The sequence below is a fragment of the Calidris pugnax genome, unplaced genomic scaffold, assembly GCF_001431845.1.
Source record: "Calidris pugnax isolate Ruff unplaced genomic scaffold, ASM143184v1 scaffold188, whole genome shotgun sequence".
Taxonomy (NCBI): domain Eukaryota; kingdom Metazoa; phylum Chordata; class Aves; order Charadriiformes; family Scolopacidae; genus Calidris; species Calidris pugnax.
In genome coordinates, this window is record NW_015091257.1 from 11,516,002 (window position 1) to 11,535,108 (window position 19,107).

General features: G+C 41.1%; 3 protein-coding genes across 6 annotated transcripts in view; 2 read left to right on the forward strand and 1 right to left on the reverse strand.

Annotated features, from left to right (window-relative positions):
- Positions 1–471: 471 nt before the first annotated feature.
- Positions 472–11,279, forward strand: RAB9A (RAB9A, member RAS oncogene family). Of its 4 annotated transcripts, none has more exons than XM_014960338.1 (3): positions 511–580; positions 3,617–3,717; positions 9,077–11,279. In XM_014960338.1, the coding sequence occupies exon 3, from the start codon at positions 9,111–9,113 to the stop codon at positions 9,714–9,716; it is 606 nt and encodes a 201-aa protein (XP_014815824.1). In that variant the 5' UTR covers positions 511–580; positions 3,617–3,717; positions 9,077–9,110; the 3' UTR covers positions 9,717–11,279. The 4 variants fall into 4 exon arrangements, with proteins under 4 accessions (XP_014815825.1, XP_014815823.1, XP_014815824.1 ...); XM_014960336.1 differs by having other exon boundaries at positions 3,617–3,706; XM_014960339.1 differs by lacking the exon at positions 3,617–3,717 and having other exon boundaries at positions 472–576.
- Positions 11,280–14,532: 3,253 nt separating this feature from the next.
- On the reverse strand, positions 14,533–18,966 carry TRAPPC2 (trafficking protein particle complex 2). The gene is made up of 4 exons (XM_014960179.1): positions 18,832–18,966; positions 17,655–17,796; positions 15,866–16,091; positions 14,533–15,383 (listed from the first exon to the last, which is right to left on the reverse strand). Exons 2-4 carry the CDS (start codon positions 17,777–17,779, stop codon positions 15,285–15,287), a joined length of 450 nt encoding a protein of 149 aa, XP_014815665.1. The 5' UTR covers positions 17,780–17,796; positions 18,832–18,966; the 3' UTR covers positions 14,533–15,284.
- Positions 18,931–19,107, forward strand: part of OFD1 (oral-facial-digital syndrome 1) — a 35,050-nt gene continuing 34,873 nt past the window's right edge. Inside the window, exon 1 of the mRNA XM_014960225.1 lies at positions 18,931–19,060. The gene's annotated coding sequence lies outside the window, so the exon portion shown is untranslated. The remainder of the gene's footprint in view (positions 19,061–19,107) is intronic.

A 19,107-nucleotide genomic window follows, 5' to 3' on the forward strand; every position in this document is an offset into this window, starting at 1 on the left:
CAGAATCACAGAATCTTCTAGGTTGGAAGGGACCTTAAAGATCATCTTGTCCAACCGTCAACCTAACTGACAAAAATAGACACCCACACAACAAACAAGGAGCATCATCACTAAACCATACCTCCCAGCACTTCATCAACCCGTCTTTTGAACACCTCCAGGGATGGTGCCTCAACCACCTCCCTGGGCAGCCCATTCCAATGTCTGATAACCCTTTCAGTGAAAAAATTTTTCCTAATATCCAGCCTGAACCCGTTCCCGCTTGCCAACTCCAGAGCTTTTCCACGGGCGGGTGGTTGAACAAACGCACACCCCCCTCACCGCGGGAGCCCACCGCCCGCGCCCCCCGCACCACGGGGGCGGAGCTTCGAGGGGCGGGCGGGGCCACCTGCGGGCCCGCCCCTCTCCCTCAGGGGGCGTGGCCATGCGCCCTGCACCCCGCTCACGTGATCCCCTCAGCCCCCGCCCCCCGCCCGCTCCGCCATGTTGTTTCTTCCTTCCCCAGCGCCCGGCGGCGGCTTCGGGCGGTGGCGCGGCCCGGCCTCGGGACCGGCGACGACGGCCCCCCTCCCGCGGGCAGGTATCGGGCACGGCGTGGTAGCAACCTCCCTCTCTCCTTCCCTTTGTCCCCGGCAGGCGTAAGGGCGAGCAGCGGCCGCTGTCCCGGGGAGGGCGGCCCCCTCGCCCGCCTTTGAGGGGTCTGAGGGGGCGGCCGGGACCTGACTGGCGTCTCGTTGTTTTCCTTCTTCCGCGTGTTGCTCTGTTCCCCTCTCTCCTTCCCTGCTCTGTCGGCTTCCCGGTGCTGGCTGGGGAATTGCCGGCCTCCGGCCCGCAGGAGGGGAGTCCCAGCCGCTCCCTCTTCCCCCCCTCCTCCTCTTCCGGCCTCCCTGCCGTGTCCCCTTCGCCGGGTGCGCGGGTGGGAGGCGGGCGGCGGGCGCTCCGCGGGGCCGTGTGGCGTGACCGGGGATCCCGTGACTGCGGGGCAGGCGGCGGCTCCGTAGGGGAAAGGGCTTCCAGCCGGGCCCTTCCCGGCCGGCTCCCGGTCTCCGGCTCCGCGGTGCTTCCCCGGCGCCGATAAGGATCTCTCTGAGCTGCTTGGGCGAAACTCGGTATCGCGCCTGTCAGCACCTTTCCAAGATAAAAGGTCTCTCTACGGCCTTTTCCCGTGGCCGCCTGCTGAAGAACTTTTCCCGAGGGGGAGCCGGAGCAACGGGCTTTACGTTTTTAGTTCTTCTTTTTTTGAACCGGTGACTTGATGTCGCTCTCCCCCGCAACGGCCGGGTGCTTTCCTGGCGGTGGCAGGTGGCCTGGGCAAACTTAGGCGGTGGTGATGGCAGGAGAACCAAAAGGGTCGGGTTAAGATTGTCTGTGTGGTTAACGAGCAGTTTTCAGTGTAACTAGTCTTGTGTTGAATGTTACTTGTGCAAAATAATTGCATGGATAACAGAATAGCGCAAGAGAACTAGCTTTAAAACCCGATATTAGTGGCCTTTGCAGCAAAGTTATATATAGCTAGATACATAGAGAATACTTATTTGTTTTAACTTGGGTGGGGAAGGCAAGTAGGGAGTTTGGCTAAATTTTGCTTTGGAATTAAAGCGCTTGTCTGCAGATAGCTGTCATGCAGTCTGCCACCTCACACGTTTTCCTTCCTTCCTTCTTGTCCACGTTAATTTACAGCTCTACTAAATAAGCATGTGGTTTTCATTTGTCTCTTAAAGTGTTGTACAACAACCCTGAAGTTGTCTGTGCTCGCTTTTTTTAGAGCAAGGGTGATTGTGTATGGCTGGGTTTTTTGGGGAATTTTTTTTGTGACTTTCTAGTAGCTGTAATTCTAGCAAGCTATAATGGCAGACTGGAGGGAGGGCTGTTTCTCAGATATACCCAAAATAAATCCAAGCCTTTTTTTTTTTTTTTTCCTCTAGCACTTTTATTTCTAGAGAAACCTAACCAAATGGTACAGCTATATCTGTGTGTCAGTATCAACATGGACTTTAAAATGAACTGTTATTTTTCTGTCTTCAGGTTTTATGGAGCTTTGTTTGTTGCCTTAATTTTAGTAAAGCCTTTATAGCCTTTTATGTTAAGTTGAAAAATAGGGAGTGTGGGGTGTTTAAAGAAAAAAAAAACACAAAAAGAAACAACAACAAAAAAAACCAAACTCCAAAGCCAAAAACACTCTAGCAGCCCTTGTGTTGCTTTTGAGTGCTCAAGCAAGCCATCAAGTTTCTTAAATTGAAAATAAGTGAAAAAATTTGCAAAGGGTCAAATGAGGTATTTGGATTCAAGCTGTATTCAATTTTGTGTCATTTTAGTAATAAATCATGAGAAACAGATCTTTCAGCTCCTTCAGATTGGAGTTTTACATAAATGTTTCACAATGAATAGACACTACCCGGCAAAAAGGCTTGTAAGAATTCCTTGTATCGTTTTTTATAATGTTCACTTCCCTAGGTGTTGTGTTTTTTGTTTTGATTCTCTCCAGAGCAGACAGTGTGTTGGCCTGGTACAGTGTAACCCACTTAATCCCTTAGGGATGGGCTTTGCTCACAGTTATATTGGGAAGAACATCAATGCACAATGTATCCTGACCAACAGAGGCTGCTATTGCTAAGAATCCATGGAGGAAAAGGGAAACTAAGGCAAGGGAGAAAGATGAGCAAATGTGAGCAGAAATAATTGCTTGATAAGTTATTGAAAGAGTGGAAGCAGCAACAGAGGAGTAGGTTGCAAGGAGAATGTCAATTAACTCATGAATTGTTAGAAATGTTGGACCAAGAGCAGCAGCTCTTAAGGGTGTTTTGAAGTTGGCTGAAAGTAGTGGAATACTTAAGGCGGGAGATGCTCAACTGTGAGCTGCTGAAAAGCATCAACTATGATTAATTTCATCTGCTTGTTCTACTTGAACATAGGAAATGAGATGGAGAGCGAGTGCCAGGTCTCTGTAAGATCAAACTAGCAGAGGTATAAATGTAGGTATTTCTCCCAGCAAGTTTTGCTGATTGAGTTTGTGTCTAGATGTAAATTAGAAGAAATGAATTGATTCTGGCAGTAGGTACTGGGATGATTTCATGATCCAGGGGTTAGGTAGACTCAAAGGTTCCTTCCCTTGACTGCTGCTTCTTTCATAGACCTGAGTCATGCCAGGCAACTGTTTGAGCTAGAGTCCTGAACTGCCTGAAAATAATCTTGTAAAGAAACCCCCAAATACAAGTTTTTGATACATAAATGGAAAACAACAGCTATGTCACTTCATTTTGGGTTGTATTCGTATTATCACGACTAAACTCTAGTGATATTCTGGTGTTAGATAAAGCACGTCCAGGCTGCTTACAGCAAGAGGTGATTCTCAGATAATCTGTCATCAAATTATTGAAGAGCTGTGCAACAGAAAACACAAACTACCCTCACAGTGCAATGGTGAAATCAGAGATCAAGGAAGGAAGACTTGCAAGATGATTAGTATCTCAGTAGGCTTGTGGCCTCCTATGAACCAAAAAACAGTTTGTGTGCCAATTCATTGGCCAAGGTGTAAACTAGCACTTTCTAAATACAGGAGCAAGGATTAACAAAGCAGAGAAAGAGGAGAAAATTTGCTTCTGTCCTTTCTTTTCAGGTTTCTGGAAACTTGCAGATCTGCTGTAGGTGACAATTTTAACTGCTCTGTAGTGATTGAGGGCTGAGAGATGTAAGAACTCCACAAACAGTAAGTGAAGTGTAAGTTTTGAAAACTGCTTTGCATAGTTCTGGATTCTGCCTCTGCTGCTGCAATTCTGATAGTTCTTGGGACTTTTTTTCAGAAGTTTCCCAGAGAAGCAATTTATGTAACTTTTTCATGAGAGTCTGCAACTAACAAACCACAGGAAACAACTTTTTTAGTGCTAGCCTGGTAAATAATGTCAAATGCTTTGTTAGTGTGAAGAAAAAAAATTACTAATAAGGGAGTAAGTTTACACTATGTTATTTAAAGGCAAATGTTTTTGTGAGACAAAATACTTGAAGTGTTGGTGTGCCTTTTAAAAATATTAATGTCTGATACCTGTGGTTTAACAAAATAAGATGGCTCAGCAAAGAAAATTTTAAATAAGCTTCAGAGCTGAAATGACAGTGTTCTATATGTGTAAATCTAAAAATATAGATAGGAAGTTATGAAACATGGTCAGTGTTACTGTTATGCTCGTTATGGAACTGATAATTCTGCTTGTCAGTAGCTTTGAGAGAGTGTTTCTTACATCTATAACAAAGATGGCCCCTTTTTTAAGAAGTCTTGTCTGAAAGTGTATTAGGCTGTAAATAAATGAGGTTAGTTGGAACAAACTCAAGTCTGCCTTACCTTGGGTTTGTTTTTTTTTTTACTTCTCGAAGTCAAATGGGTGCTCTTTAGCAACTTTAGTTAAACGCTGTACCACAAATCTTTAAGGAAACCTTTGGGTTTAGCCTTGATTTCATATAGCAGGTGGTTTATCAGTGACTGCTGGCTGAAAATCGTGGTTAAAATAAATTTTCTTGCCTGTTTCTAAGTAATAAAGTAGGTACAAATGGAGAAACAATAGTTTAGAAATCTGAAGTGTCCCTTACATCTATTTCTTCAAGAATATGAAGGGAATTCAGTGGTGCTGTTGCAACAGATACAGTTTTTGGTGTCTTTTATTAAAAAGAGAGGGTAGGGGTGAGATTTCAGTTGCTAGGTAACTAATTTTTTTTTTTTATGTTGAGCTACTCTGCCTGGTATCAGTATGGTAAAAGTGAAACTATAAATTGTTCCAATTGACTCTGTTTGCTTAATAGTTTTAGTGGGGTTGTAGCTTGCTGACGTCATAGATGCAATGCAATTGTGGTGTTGGCGAACACTAGTTTTCCATAGACAAAACTTGAGTTCAGCACCTCTCTTCAGTCTTTAGTACTCGGGTCCTCCTTAATCTATTAAATTATTTTTGTAGTAGAAAAAAAAGAGAAATTCCTAAACTAAGTTTGCATGTTGCTGCTATGGTTTTCTAGACCAAGAAACTTGTTTTTCTTTGAGTGCTGCCTCATTATCTAAGTGTTAAAAGAGGTGATTGCACTCAAAAAGGCAGCTACAAAGCTGTCATGGAATTAAGAAAATGTAGATGGATAGACTGGATAAGGCAGTGGTGTTTCTCTAACCTTTGAGGGGCTGGAAATCAAAGATTCTGTAGTGTACACTGATTTATTTTTTTGAAGTTGCTTAGCATGTTGTTTTTAGTCTTGCCAGCAAATGTTTGGACTGCTGATGGAAATGTTTGATGTAATTCAGTTCACTGTTTAAAAGGGAGCTTCTAGGAGGTGACAATTACACTACTTTTTGTATTACGGTACATATGGAGGCAATTCAGAAACAGTTATCCAAATGCACCAGAGTGGGGCTGCCTTTTATTTATTTGCTCTGAATTTCTTGGGAGTATAGAAATGATAGAGGAACACGAGGGGAAAAAAAATCTTCTCTTTAAGGACTCCTCTGTGTAGTAGACTTCTACATTAAACTAATTGTGCAGCACAGTAAGAAATAACCAGAGCAAGTAGTTACCTGTAGTTCTATGGTGTCTTGCAATTCCTGACGATGATTAAAATAGTCACATGCACATTGGAAATTAAGTTTTTGTTTTGTTTCCAGATACCAAACGATGAATTAAACTGGACTGTTAAGGTGATAAACGTTCAGAAATGTATCAGATGTTGACTGTTCCTTCTAAGAACCTTGTCAAAAAGCATGTTACACAAATAAGTTTTAAGTATGTAATAGGAGAAATAACGTTAATTCTCCAGATCTTAAGGACTTATTACCTTATTGGAGTGTTAAGGCTTCATAACTTAGGAAAAAAAAAAAATTACAAAAATTGAGCTATTTAAAAATCATACCTTAAAGATGTGTAAGTGGAAAAAATGCAGCAGCCTACTATACTGAAAACATCCTGGTTCTGTGGGTGCTCTAAATCACTTCAGATCCAGCTTGTGTGTATTTAAATGACTGAACATATATCCCACTTATTTTGGATTAAAAACTTTAAAACATAAACTGCTAGCTAAGCATGACAGCTTCTACTGTGGAAGCTGAATGTCCTGAAAAGTGATGTTGCCGACAACATCCAGTCCTGGGAAGACTGTTTCTGTAGCCTTTGTGTAGAGGGACCAGCTTGGTTTTATTGAAAAGACACTTTTAATGGTGTGTGGCTGGTCTATAATTGTCTGCCCAGTAAAAGTATTTTTACAGTCATCAGCCTCCTAGCACTCACTGTAATGGCCCGTATAGTTGAAATTGTGCAAAATAACTTCTCTGGTTCTGGATTAACAAAAGCACTAGATACTGTTAACAGAGTTTTCTTCTATTTTGTTTAAAATATGGCTTCATGGACAATTTCATGGTAATAACTGCAGTTCTTCAAACTGTAGAAGCTAAAGAAACATGTGCATAGTACCAGTCAGATTTCCTGAAGTCAGTTATTTATTCACATTATGTCTTTTAGGGAACTTGTGATTTCAGTAGGACAGAAAAAGTAAATTGTAATTTGTTCTCTTTGCTGAAGTGGAAGCACAGGAGGACATTCAGTACTCTCTGTTCTCATGAATGCATTATTTATTATGAAGATGCTCCCATCTAATGGTGTAGCTCAGGCAACTGATTTGTAGACCAACAGTAGGAAATAGGGAGATAAATGAAGACACTGGACCATTTTAAAGATTTCAGCATGAACCTGGAACTCATATGCAGGCAGTCCAGTGACTCTAATAAGGCTTTTCACATACACAGAAATGTATGTGTTCATATCCTGAGCCATAGCAATTATTTACATAGCATGTAAATGAACTTACAGCTAGTCTACTTACAGCTCTTATGCAGTTCTAACATTGTTATGATACAAGCTTGTACAAAATGAAGGATTTTAAACATTGTTTTTAATGACATGGTATGAATGAATAAAATTACTTGCTCTAAACAAATTCTTAATGGAAACAGCCACTGTTCCTTATATTTTGAAATTTCTTTGTGTTGATGCTTCAGCAGCTCTCAAACTATAAAGCAGTTCTTCTGTCTTAGATTGTGTCTAAGAAATAAACATTCAAAGATGAGAAGTTATGAAAAAATTCCTGAAATTTCTCACTCCTAATGTAGGCCTTGAATCAAGGCAGCACGGAGTCATATGACTCTCATGCCAGCTTGTATCAGGTATTAATTCCATAGCCATGCTCTGTGGGTGATGTATATGCCAGTAATGCTAATTACAACTAGCAAGACTGCATTCCTTCCTTCAGAGCAGGAGACGAACTAGGCAATTTATGACCTGTTTCCATTTTAAATAGATGCTATTTTCAGAGAATTCTGCTTGGCTGAATTACTTTGAGCTCGTTTAGTATCAGGCAAGTATAGGAACAGTAGTTCACCTTGTACAGAAACTTAAGTTTGCGCTCTTCAAAAATGAAACTTTACCCCATAGCAACTAAAACAATCTTTTACACCATTAAATAACAGTACTGTAATGAGTGCAAAGCTTGGGCTGATACAAAATGCTAATGAGCTAACTACTTTTGTGTTAAAAGATATTTTTTTAAAATTTTTTTTTAAGTCTGACAGTAAAAATGTTTCATTGGTGCATGGTCCCTGTTCTTGCAGATGGACTATTCCCTAGCACTTCCAGGCTTTTTGACAATTTTACCATGGGAAGTTGACACCTACTAGCAGGACTGTTAGTGGGGGCTTGCCCGTGGCGAGTAGGGCCCGAGAGGTGATCGTCCCCCTGTACTCAGCACTGGTGAGGCCCCACCTCGAGTACTGTGTCCAGTTTTTGGGCCCCCTACCATAAAAAAGACATTAAGGTGCTGGAGCGGGTCCAGAGAAGGGCGACAAAGATGGTGAGGGGTCTGGAACACAAGTCTTATGAGGAGAGGCTGAGGGAGCTGGGGTTGTTCAGTCTGGAGAAGAGGAGGCTGAGGGAGACCTTATTGCTCTCTACAACTACCTGAAAGGAGGGTGTAGAGAGGTGGGGGTCGGTCTCTTTTCTCAAGTCACAGGTGACAGGACAAGAGGAAATGGCCTCAAGTTGCGCCAGGGAAGGTTCAGGCTGGATATTAGGAAAAAATTTTTCACTGAAAGGGTTATCAGGCATTGGAATGGGCTGCCCAGGGAGGTGGTTGAGGCACCATCCCTGGAGGTGTTCAAAAGACGGGTTGATGTAGTGCTGGGAGGTATGGTTTAGTGATGGTGATGCTTCTTGTTTGTTGTGTGGGTGTCTATTTTTGTCAGTTAGGTTGACGGTTGGACAAGATGATCTTTGAGGTCCCTTCCAACCTAGAAGATTCTGTGATTTGGCATCTTGAGTACCATTTGAAGTAGCAACAGTGAATTTGCTTTTATAGTAGTTCTAACAGTATCCTATTCATCACCCCTGTTCTGCAAGGAGTAAATTGTAAAATCATGAATGTTAGTGTACCAATACCTCGTTACCTGACTTTAAAATAAAATTACAGCATTTGCATTTGTTCTATAGATCACTGTGTTCCCTGTGAGTTAATTTAAAATTGCTTGTCTGGTTGCAATTTTGAGTGAAGTGCAGCAGTTATTCCAGTATAACAGATGGTGTCCTGCTTTATTCCTAAAGCTTCCTCTTCACTTCTGCACGTTTAAACACAGCTTTGCTAATGGAATATGGCACTGAAGTGACTAGTTCAAGGCCATGTGCTCTATAAAATTCTCTCACCCCACTTTTTTCCATGGATCTTTTTCAGCGACCATAAATGAATTGTTGCACTGGTTGAACGTGATGCGATACCCCTTCTGCACAAACGTTGAAGGGTTTGGGGGTTTTAAGTGTAATTCACACAGTGCCCTGCTTAGGCTACTGTACAGACTGCAGGCTGGGGAAGAGACACCTCTTAAACATGTGGTGTTTTTCAGTGGGTATTTTTACTATGAGTATCTGCGTTTCACCTATTTAGCATTATCCTCCTGCTTTTGTACATGAAACTTGATGTTGGTGGATTTTAATGCTTTCTAGGTACTTATGCATGTAAAATTTTCTGATCACAAGTCTTCCCTTTTTAATAATTCTCTTAATCTTTGCAGGTCTAGGAAATCAGGAGGATCTACTCCTGTAACAATGGCAGCAAAATCATCGCTCCTCAAAGTAATCCTGCTGGGAGATGGTGGAGTTGGGAAGAGTTCCCTTATGAACAGATATGTCACCAACAAGTTTGATGCACAGCTGTTTCATACCATAGGTGTGGAATTCTTAAATAAAGAGTTGGAAGTTGATGGACACTTTGTTACAATGCAGATATGGGACACGGCAGGTCAGGAACGTTTTAGGAGCTTGCGGACTCCTTTCTATCGAGGTTCTGACTGTTGCCTGCTAACCTTCAGCGTGGATGACTCTCAAAGCTTCCAAAACTTAAGCAACTGGAAGAAAGAATTCATTTATTATGCAGACGTCAAGGAGCCTGAAAGTTTTCCATTTGTGATACTGGGTAACAAAGTTGATATCGATGAAAGGCAAGTGTCTACAGAAGAAGCCCAAGACTGGTGCAGGAATAATGGCAACCATCCCTATTTTGAAACCAGTGCAAAAGATGCCACTAATGTTGCAGCTGCCTTTGAAGAAGCCGTTAGAAGAGTTCTAGCCTCTGAAGACAGATCGGATCACTTTATTCAAACAGATACAGTAAACCTTCATCGGAAACCGAAAACCAGTTCATCTTGTTGTTGACTTAAAATATATATTTTTTTTTTTTTGGCAAATTACTTTTGACTAGCTTGCTATATAAGAGGATGGGGAAGGTGTAGTAGATAAAATAACAAATGGGTTTCACTCTAATATTAAAATTGTAATATTCTGCTGCTTTCTTGGGGGAGCAAAAGAAAAATTTCCATTCAGGAGTGACCCATTATTGAATTAATGACGCTTTCTGTTTAGGAAGGTGTCAAGTAAAAACATTAATATAAGAATGTAATTTGCCAACTTTATTCAAATGATAAATACTTTGAATATGATTAAAACTTGAAAGTTCTAGAAGCACTACTTTGGAGAAACTGTTCTGGAATTCAGGCACAAAGATACTTTTATATGTGTATATTTTTATGAAATCGGCATTCCATTTTTGTTTCACTAGAAGTCAGTTTCTTAACAATGCTAGGTATTAAACTTCAGTCTCACTACATTCCTTTTGCTGTGAGTGGTACTTCATCTCTAACGTGTTTATTATAAGTTAATATAAATTACCTTCAGGTCTTCTCTAATCGCCTAATTTGCTATAATTTGTGTAGGTTTTTTAAGTAGGAAATAAATTTCCTACATATTTAATGTCCATTTTCCTTTCATTTACTGTTCTAATGCTCTACTAATTTTTCCAGCAGTTTAATGCAAGACACTGATGATTTTTTTAAGTTACTACATGTCTTTGCCTTAACTCCCGTTCTAGCATGTTTCTGATCAGTAAGGTAAAAAAATCTGAGTAACTGAAGTATAACCATTTTTAGTTATGAAAGAGATATGCTTTATTCAGTCAGCTTTAATAGCACTTGAAGGGATCCACATTATGACAAATGTGTAAGAGAATTTTTAGTATGCAGCCTTAAAGTTTCAAACTTCTTGTTCCTGTTAACCTATGAGCTCTGAATGTGTTTACCAGTAATCTCTGCACTGTGAAACTAAGGATTGGCAATACGTAGAGAACTCAGGAAGCCTTTGACTTACAGTAGATAGTGACAGCTTTCAGCCCTAATACCAGTAAATAACTACAGCTAGTGTTTGAGCTGAATTTGATCCTTATTTAATTTGCTATTTTAGGATATGGACACGTTTAAGACAATGTCTTTTATATTACTGTACTCATTACATGATGGTGAACAGAAACAAATTCTGTATTTATAGGACAGTCTTTCTGCAGTAATGCAGATGAGACCACAGAAGGTGTATTTGAGGCTCTCCATTCCAGTTAAATGGTAGAATACTTGAGAAGCTGTTGAATGTTGGCGCTCAGAGTACCTGCTGTCCTTGGAATAGCAAACTTGATCGCGTGCTGTTGCTTCAATGTGTAATCTGACTGCTAAGAGGCATGCACATACACACCTCGTGGGCTTCAAAAGGGTCTGAGGCCTACAGCGCAGGCCGTGTTATCTGCTAAACTACACAGATTCTGCTTTCTGTACAGTGGCTTTTTTGTTCCAATAGAAAAGCCTTTCTTAAGAGTACAGTAACAGGAAGAGTTTTCTCTTATCTGTTCACTCTGTAACAGGTGTAATTATTTGGAAGTAAAGCTTGCAAAACAAACCCTTCTTGTCGCTCTTTATACACTTTTCTGAATGTATTGTATTCTTGCTTGAACCTGTCCAGGATGACTTTACTCCACAGATCTGCTGCTCCTGCTTAAAAATGGCATCTTCTTACCTTTTGTACGTTCTTAAGTCTAATTCATTCTTACAGTCCTGCACGTACAGCAACAAAACTCTTTCAAGCTTCCGTCACCTAACAGCTAAATATAGCTTGAGCTGCTACTTCCAATGAATTTATAGTCAATGAATTAATAGATCTGTGAAGAAAGTCTTAGCTAAACTCCTCTTAAGCTGAGAGAATGAAAAGCTTTAAAAATGAAGACTGCTTGTGTTGGGGGCTACTAAGCTAGTGATGTGAAATCGTTGTAAAACTACTGCTATTACTAATTAAGCTTCTTTTAATGTTCATTTTAGCAGTGGTTAAGATTGAAGCAAAACAGGAGATAAAGTTACCATGACTAGAGTACTCTAGATAAGATTCAAGTAAGTTTGCTAAAAGGAAACATTTAAGAATGAGAACTATTGTGGTCATCTTGTGCCTGAGCATCTGTCTTCATTTTCCCATCTGTCCCCTTTCCATGTAACATCATGGTTACCAAGCTTCTATCTGAGAAGTAGGTTTAATAAAGGTAAATAAAACCTAATACAATAGAAGAGTATTACTTGTGCTCTGGGAGCTGCTGTACCATGACTGTACAGTAATCACAAAAGAGGCTAGTAGAGATAAAGGCAGGTTTACGTGCTATAGTAAATAAAACAGTATAGGAGTTGAGGTCAGGATTTGGTCTCAAAAGGAGACTAGCAGGTACTTGAAGGAAACAAAAGTCCTATCACAAGGAGATGTAGATAATAGTTACAAAAAAAAAATCCAAAAACTTAATAATGGTGTGGCATTCCTGGACTCTGTTAAAGCTTAGTACCTATCATTTGATATGGAGGTAAGGTAAGTGCTTGTGGCTTACGTTTCAATTCACTGATTCATTTCAAGTACTAATTGTACCTCAAGTGTCAGGGGGTCCTGTTGGTGATAATTAAGTTCTGTAGAGCATACTATGTAGTATGTACATGAAGTTTCAGGTGTCCTTTAAAATGAGGAGCAGAAAATACTGTCATGGCAAGTATGTGTGAATGATGAAAGCTATGCTTATTAGAAGAGAGAGCAAAATGGGAAGGGGCAGAAGAAACTAGCTGGGACCCAGCTAACAACTCATGTGACAGCAAAGTATATAGATGCTTGGCATAAGACTGCTGCCAGAACCAGGCTGCTTGCTTCAACAGTTGCTCTGTACCCCAAACAGATCTTACTTAAATTATACGACAGGTTACCTAACTAACTAGTAACTAACAGACCCTTGCAGAAAGCTGAGTCTAAGTTGCATTTTCAGCCCAGGTTTATTAAGGCTGGTTCATGTTCTTAGCTTGTGCTAATGTTCTTACGCTTCATTTTTGTACTATCTATCTAGGGTAATTCCAGTCCCTTTAACTTACAAATGTTTTTCTTGCCTTTATTGCATAGTACAGGTTATCTGCTGCTTTCTCATACTGCAACAGATTTCATTTGAATTCTTACTCCTAAGCCTCTGAGATGTGGCATGAACATAATGCTTACAAAGGGGGTCTCTCTTCTGCTTTGTCCATTGAGGAACTGTTCCTTGGCTGATGTGTGCTAGAACTGCTGCTTCCACACCTGGGGCAGATTCGTGGCTACAGGTGATCACAAGACAACTTCCCCCTGTCCCTTCCAGAGAGCAGCCTTTCAGCCTATTGAAAACGGTCACAAAGCAAAGCTTATCCAAGCATTCCTCTGGTCACAGGGAAATCGCTGCTACCTTCCCGTGGTCATGAGACCATGTTCCTCACTGCAAACTCTGTAATTATTCATGTAATGAGGTGGGACATAATTGTCCTTTTCCTGTGGCCAGGAACAGGCTGTTTTTATAAAGTCTGGATGGACCTATGAGAGTGCATTTCCCATATACAATTCCTATATTCAGAAGAAAAGGGGAAAAACATATGGGGGCATAAGAAGAGGCACCATTTGGCTGACTAACTGCCTTCAGAGATCAGGCAAGAGATAAAACACTTTCATTTTACGTAACTTCCTACTGTGTGCTGGCAGAAAAGAATACAATTATCACACCCCCCTCCCCCCCCCCCCAGCTTTTTTACCACATGAATGAGAACGCTTTACCTCATGTGTTTCTGTTACTTTCATGTATGTACCAAAAAATAATAAAAAAAAAAGGTATTTACATAACATGACACTATCAAAATTCTATACAATGCAGCTTTTATGAAATAATACTGCAAAGACAAGTGTTCCCATCTTCACTTGCCACCCCACTAATAAAGGTAGCCTTACTGTATTTACATAACATGACATTATCAAAATTCTGTACAATGGAGCTTTTACAAAATAATACTGCAAAGACAAGTGTTCCCATCTTCACTTGCCACCCCACTAATAAAGGTAGCCTTATTGTCATCATCTACCTTTCTCCTAAATCATTTCAAGTATACTCAACAGGCATTGGTACTGCATCATTCCACATTTTATTTAAAGTAAATATTGCAACCTTTATATTGTGTTCTTTTTCTCATGGAATATTTTACAGTGACAGTTTAGCATTAAAGTGTAAATTACAAAGACATAATGACTGACTATACATTTAAAGCACATATACATGTGGTCCCCGTATTATATACAGACTGTGCAATATGTACCTCCTAGAACAGCAAGCTTCTTCTTTTGGAAATTACTTTTCAGACATTTAAAAAAAAAGGAAAAGCCCAAGAAGAAACCTTATAGACATTTGCTGCAAAAGGAGAAAAGACTACTAAAAAGACTGTGAAACCAACCAAAATACTAGGTATGACCCATTTTGGAATGAGGGTAAGTTTTGTAAAAGGGTATCTAATCACATTTTACAATGAAAAAAGCCCAAGAAGAAACCTTATACACATTTGCTGCAAAAGGACAAAGACAACTAAAAAGACTGTGAAACCAACCAAAATACTAGGTACGTATATACCAAATGACCCATTTTGGAATGAGGGTAAGTTTTGTAAAAGGGTATCTAATCACATTTTACAATGGAATAGTAGCCAGACAGGCCAAATAATGCATTTCTAAAACTTCAACAAACAGTTTCATGGTTCAAAAACCTTTGTCTAAATATATTTTCAAAAAGAAAATTTCAGCACTTGCACTGATAATGGAAAGTGGATTTAAACATTATTAATTTAATTTCTTTTTTTCACCATGTGTTAATTAGAATCAAAGTCAGGGCAGACACAGATGTTCTAGTCTAATTCATTTAACTGATGCAATGCTGCAGCTAAACATGTATTGCACTAAACATCTGGTAAATTTGCAATTTTAAAGTTTAAAACGTCAAGGTTTATTTTTCTCAAAACTTCCTGAAATACTGAAGACAAAACTTTGCTGATATATCCTCTTTTATTTAGCACTTTATACATTACACATTGTAGTATTAATAGAGGCCTGATTTAATACCATGAAGAGTAAAGTTAATCTGGTTAGTCTGCAGAGTAAGTTCTCTAGCAAAGGACTGCAAGTCAAAAAGTTTGTAACAAAATCAAGACGTCAGGCCAAACAATCAGGAATTCTGTGTTTGTACTAAATCACATGACTGGAAATGGCTTTTGTGTTCAGATCCGATTTCTTCCCACCCTGTGGAAGAGGCTTACATTTTGCACAGGCATTGACACCCCCATTTCTCAGTTTGTACTTATTTGCCCTCTGACATTTTTAAACTTGATTTTCATAGCACATAGAAGGAAACTTCTTAAGATACACCTTTAAACTAAAGAAGCTTGGCTGTTCTTATCCTATTGTTGGGAAAAAAAACCAACAACTTCTTCAGCCTCCAATTTGCCAATCTTCAGGAAGATGGATATCAAACAGGAGAACTAACCAGAAGAACTACAGTTCAAATAATCAGGGAAGTGTGGAAAAAGCGCTCACTCAGAAGTTATTTATTCAGCTTAAAAGGTGTTTCTTCCCAAGGAACTGTACTTTCCTTTCAAAGGCGCTGGATCGAATGGGAGAATTGAGTTCATAAAATGGATTCATTGCAAACTGAGGAAAGAAGAAAAAATCATCAATAAGCACAATGCCCAGCCCTGGAAAAAAATACTACTTCAAATGGCAACTAGTATTAGCTTTCAGCCTCTTTAGGATCACTTAAGTGCACAGAGCTCCTAAACATCACTTGTTTTCCAGGCCCTTGCATTCTCCCCATGTATGTGCACAGCCACCCCTTAGTACCAGCTCCTCAGACCAAATCCATCGTTGACACTGGTGGGAATTTCTGTTTTGGAAATCGGTATCATTTGATTCCTGGCAGGAGGCCCGGATGGCGAATGTCCCGGTCGGTGCCTGCGCTTGCCCCATCTAGTGGAGGTACCGCCAGGCCGTGACAACACGGGCTACTTCTTCTGAGCCTCTGCTGAACAGCCCTTGGCTTTCATTGTCACCATGCTCCTACAGGGATGCCTGAGCAGGTCCAGCAGAACACCCTTAAAAGTACTGCAGCGAGACCACAAGAAGCGGGTTCTTACCTTTATATACAAGTCATATACGTCATTGAAGAAGTTCTTGATTCCATCTTCTTGCCTTACATCATGAAGCATTATAAATCTCATATGTAAAGCAATTAAGGAAAATTTAACTTTTGCAAAGGAGAGAGACATTTCACATATCCTGAGATGAGCACTTATACTTATTCTGCATATACTTAAAATGTCTAGCTGTACATGAAACAGCAGTGACTGTGAGAAGAAACATTAAAAGAAGCAACTGGAGCAGTAAAATTTAGAAAACATTCCCCTATTTGAAAATTGACAGCATTATCACCTAAATGCTCTGTTCTTTCAGGCTATTTACCTAGTAACATAGAATTGTTTTATGGGGGGGGGGTTTTTCTTTTTCCTAAGAGCCTAATGCAGAAAAACATCCTGCAACAGATATTAAATATATGCTTACAGATGTAAATTTCACCTCTTCCTATAATAAACACGAATGGCCTTCACAGGGTGAACACAGTGTTTGTCCTTAACACTAGAGGAGTTGTGTGGAGACAGAGCCATATACTTTCTTACTAATTAGAACACTGGAGGGCATCTGCCAAGAAGAAACCTGAGACTAAACCACACTGTAAGCTTCTATTAGATTGGAAACACAAGCAGTCTTGCACTGTTTCTCAAAAAATAGCGATGTTATTAATGCTGCTCTCACACCTCTCATTGTACTACGTTTTTCCCCCAAATCAAGTTTAGCTCAGGGCATTAGCAGCCTTGCAAGTTCCATTAAACCGTACTGAGGACGAGATTAAGCAGTAAAGTGTAAGGGGCAAAGGCTTTTTTTACCACATATACATTATGCAAACCACTTCAGGCAGCTGTGCACCTGCACTGAATTCACTCTTAAATGGCACCTCTCGGAAACAGAAGTGATAGTTGCCAAAACATATCAATAACTACTAGTTCTCCTTCAGTGCACATCAAGTTTAGGTTGTCTCTCAGGAGAAAATTTAGTACTTCGGCCTCAGACAGGAAGCATATGCAAACCAAGTTATTTCCATTTGCAGAAAATTAATTTTTCCACTGTCTGACACATCCCCACACTCACTGAGGCTAGCCCGACTAGCCTTATTTACATTTTTTTGTGGGACACTAGTTCAAAATACAGATGACACCATGCAGTTCAAATCAGTGACAGCATATACTTCCATTTTTGGACACACTCATGCATGCACTTCTATTCTGAAGTTTATTTTTTCTTTGGTCTAATATCACTATGGATAATTTGGTTTTTTCCCCACTAGAAACTACTTATTGGGTAGCCTTACATTTCTCACATTTTCAAACCTGTATTTATCAATACAAGTTTTTACACCTCTCTTACTTAAAGAAAGTATGACTACTGCAGATCATTACAAACATAAAATTTCTTTACAGCATAAAAAATAAAGGACTGAGTAGAGCTTCCAAATTTATGTTCCTTTATCTTATTACTGTTTACAGATGCCTTAAAATAGAGAATGACAGGAAGTGGCATTAAATAATGAACAGCTATTACAAAACCTCTACACACTAAGAGCAATGACCAAAGCATGACTAGCGTATGTATTCTTCACCATACAGCATCAAATATTTAAGGAAACAATGTTTGATGAAGAATTAGCGTGATCTGGCAAAGAATTTTTAAGAGACTCCAGAGTTTTACTCCCTATGACAAAATTTCAGTAAAAAACCAAGAAAACAGTAGCTACTAATAACACTTTTAACAACATGCTGGTCATGCTTCTAATATATTGTAAAATTATAAAAGAAAATGCACTCTAATTACATCATAGGAGTATCACAGAGAAAAAAACACACCTTGGACTCTACTTTTCCAGGTGGCAGAAATTCCATTTCAAATATGGGATTATCATGGTGACCAACTATCACAAAGTAGAAACTGCCAGACATTCTTCAATTTAGTGCTCCTTACGGAAAAAAAAAAAAAAAGATAGACACACTTTACAAATGAGACTATATATACGCTGTTAATCCATTTGAAAACGCTCCTAAAAATCAGTCAACATAATTCCTATTCATGTTTACCATAGAATAAAGACTGCATACCTCTCTTAGGTATGCACTATGCATTTATAGAATCATAGAATGGTTTGGGTTGGAAGGGACCTCAAAGATCATCGAGTTCCAACCCCCCTGCCATGGGCAGGGACACCTCCCACTAGAGCAGGTTGCCCAAAGCCCCATCCAGCCTGGCCTTGAACACTTCCAGGGATGGGGCATCCACAACTTCCCTGGGCAACCTGTTCCAGTGCCTCACCACCCTCATAGTAAAAAATTTCTTCCTGATATCTAATCTGAATCTTTTTTCTTCCAATTTAAAACCATTTCCCCTTGTCCTATCATTACCCTTCCTGGCAAAGAGTCCCTCCCCAGCTCTTCTATAGGCAATATACTTATATATTTATATATACTTATACATTTATACTTAAACGGGGGGGGGGGAACATCCTTAGAAAGCAGAACATCTCCTGGAAATTAATCCAATTACTACTAAAAACTCTTACTCCACAACTGACAGATGATTTAACCCCTGATATCCCTCCCAGTAACCGCCCCAGGAAGCACCGGGATGTACCCGTCTCTGAGGGATCTCCTCAGCCGTCTCTCCCCGGGGGCCCCACAGACAGACAGCAGAACGGGGAAGGGTGGGCACCGTTCTCCCTCACACACAGCCGGCCTGCGACAGTCCCAGGGCCCACTCCCATCCCCGAGGGCCCCACAGTTTATCGGGGGGGGAGGAAGCAATGAACGCCCCCGCCGCGGCCTAAGGCCCTGAGGCCCGCCCGGGCTCCAGGCGGCTCCTCCGTGCACCGCCGGGGCCGCCGCCTCCAGGGGAAGAGCCGGAAGCCGCGGGGGCTGCCCGCGGGACAAGCGGGGAAGGGAGGGAGATGGAAGGGGGGGGGTCTATGCCCTCAGGGTCCCGCCCCGGGCCCGCCGCCTACCCTGCGGCGCCAGCTCTCCAACGGCTCCCAACGGCCGCCCGGAAGCGCTCCGCTCTGTCCCGCCCCAGCATCCGGCGCCCCCGTGACGCCTCAGCCGCCGCCGGAGCCGCGCTCTCCAGCTGCCTTTCCCCGGACACGCTCCCGTTTCCCGGGCCCGGCGGGACGGGACGGGACGGGCTGGGCTGGGCTGGGCTGCCGGCCCCTGGGAACACCCGCTGCCGCCGCTCAGGCAGGAGGAGGAGGGTCGAGGCGCAGGCCGGGGCCTGCCGTCCGCCC

What these genes read in the sequence shown, in the direction of transcription:
- RAB9A (XM_014960339.1), top strand. Translation starts at nt 9,111, where the DNA reads ATGGCAGCAAAATCATCGCTCCTCAAAGTAATCCTGCTGGGAGATGGT.
- TRAPPC2 (XM_014960179.1), bottom strand. Translation starts at nt 17,779, where the DNA reads ATGTCTGGCAGTTTCTACTTTGTGATAGTTGGTCACCATGATAATCCC. An exon ending in CTCTGTGATACTCCTATGAT is followed by an intron (nt 16,092 to 17,654) that starts GTAATTAGAGTG and finishes TTGCTTCTTTTA; the next exon opens with ATGTTTCTTCTCACAGTCAC. An exon ending in TATATGACTTGTATATAAAG is followed by an intron (nt 15,384 to 15,865) that starts GTAAGAACCCGC and finishes TTCTTTCCTCAG; the next exon opens with TTTGCAATGAATCCATTTTA.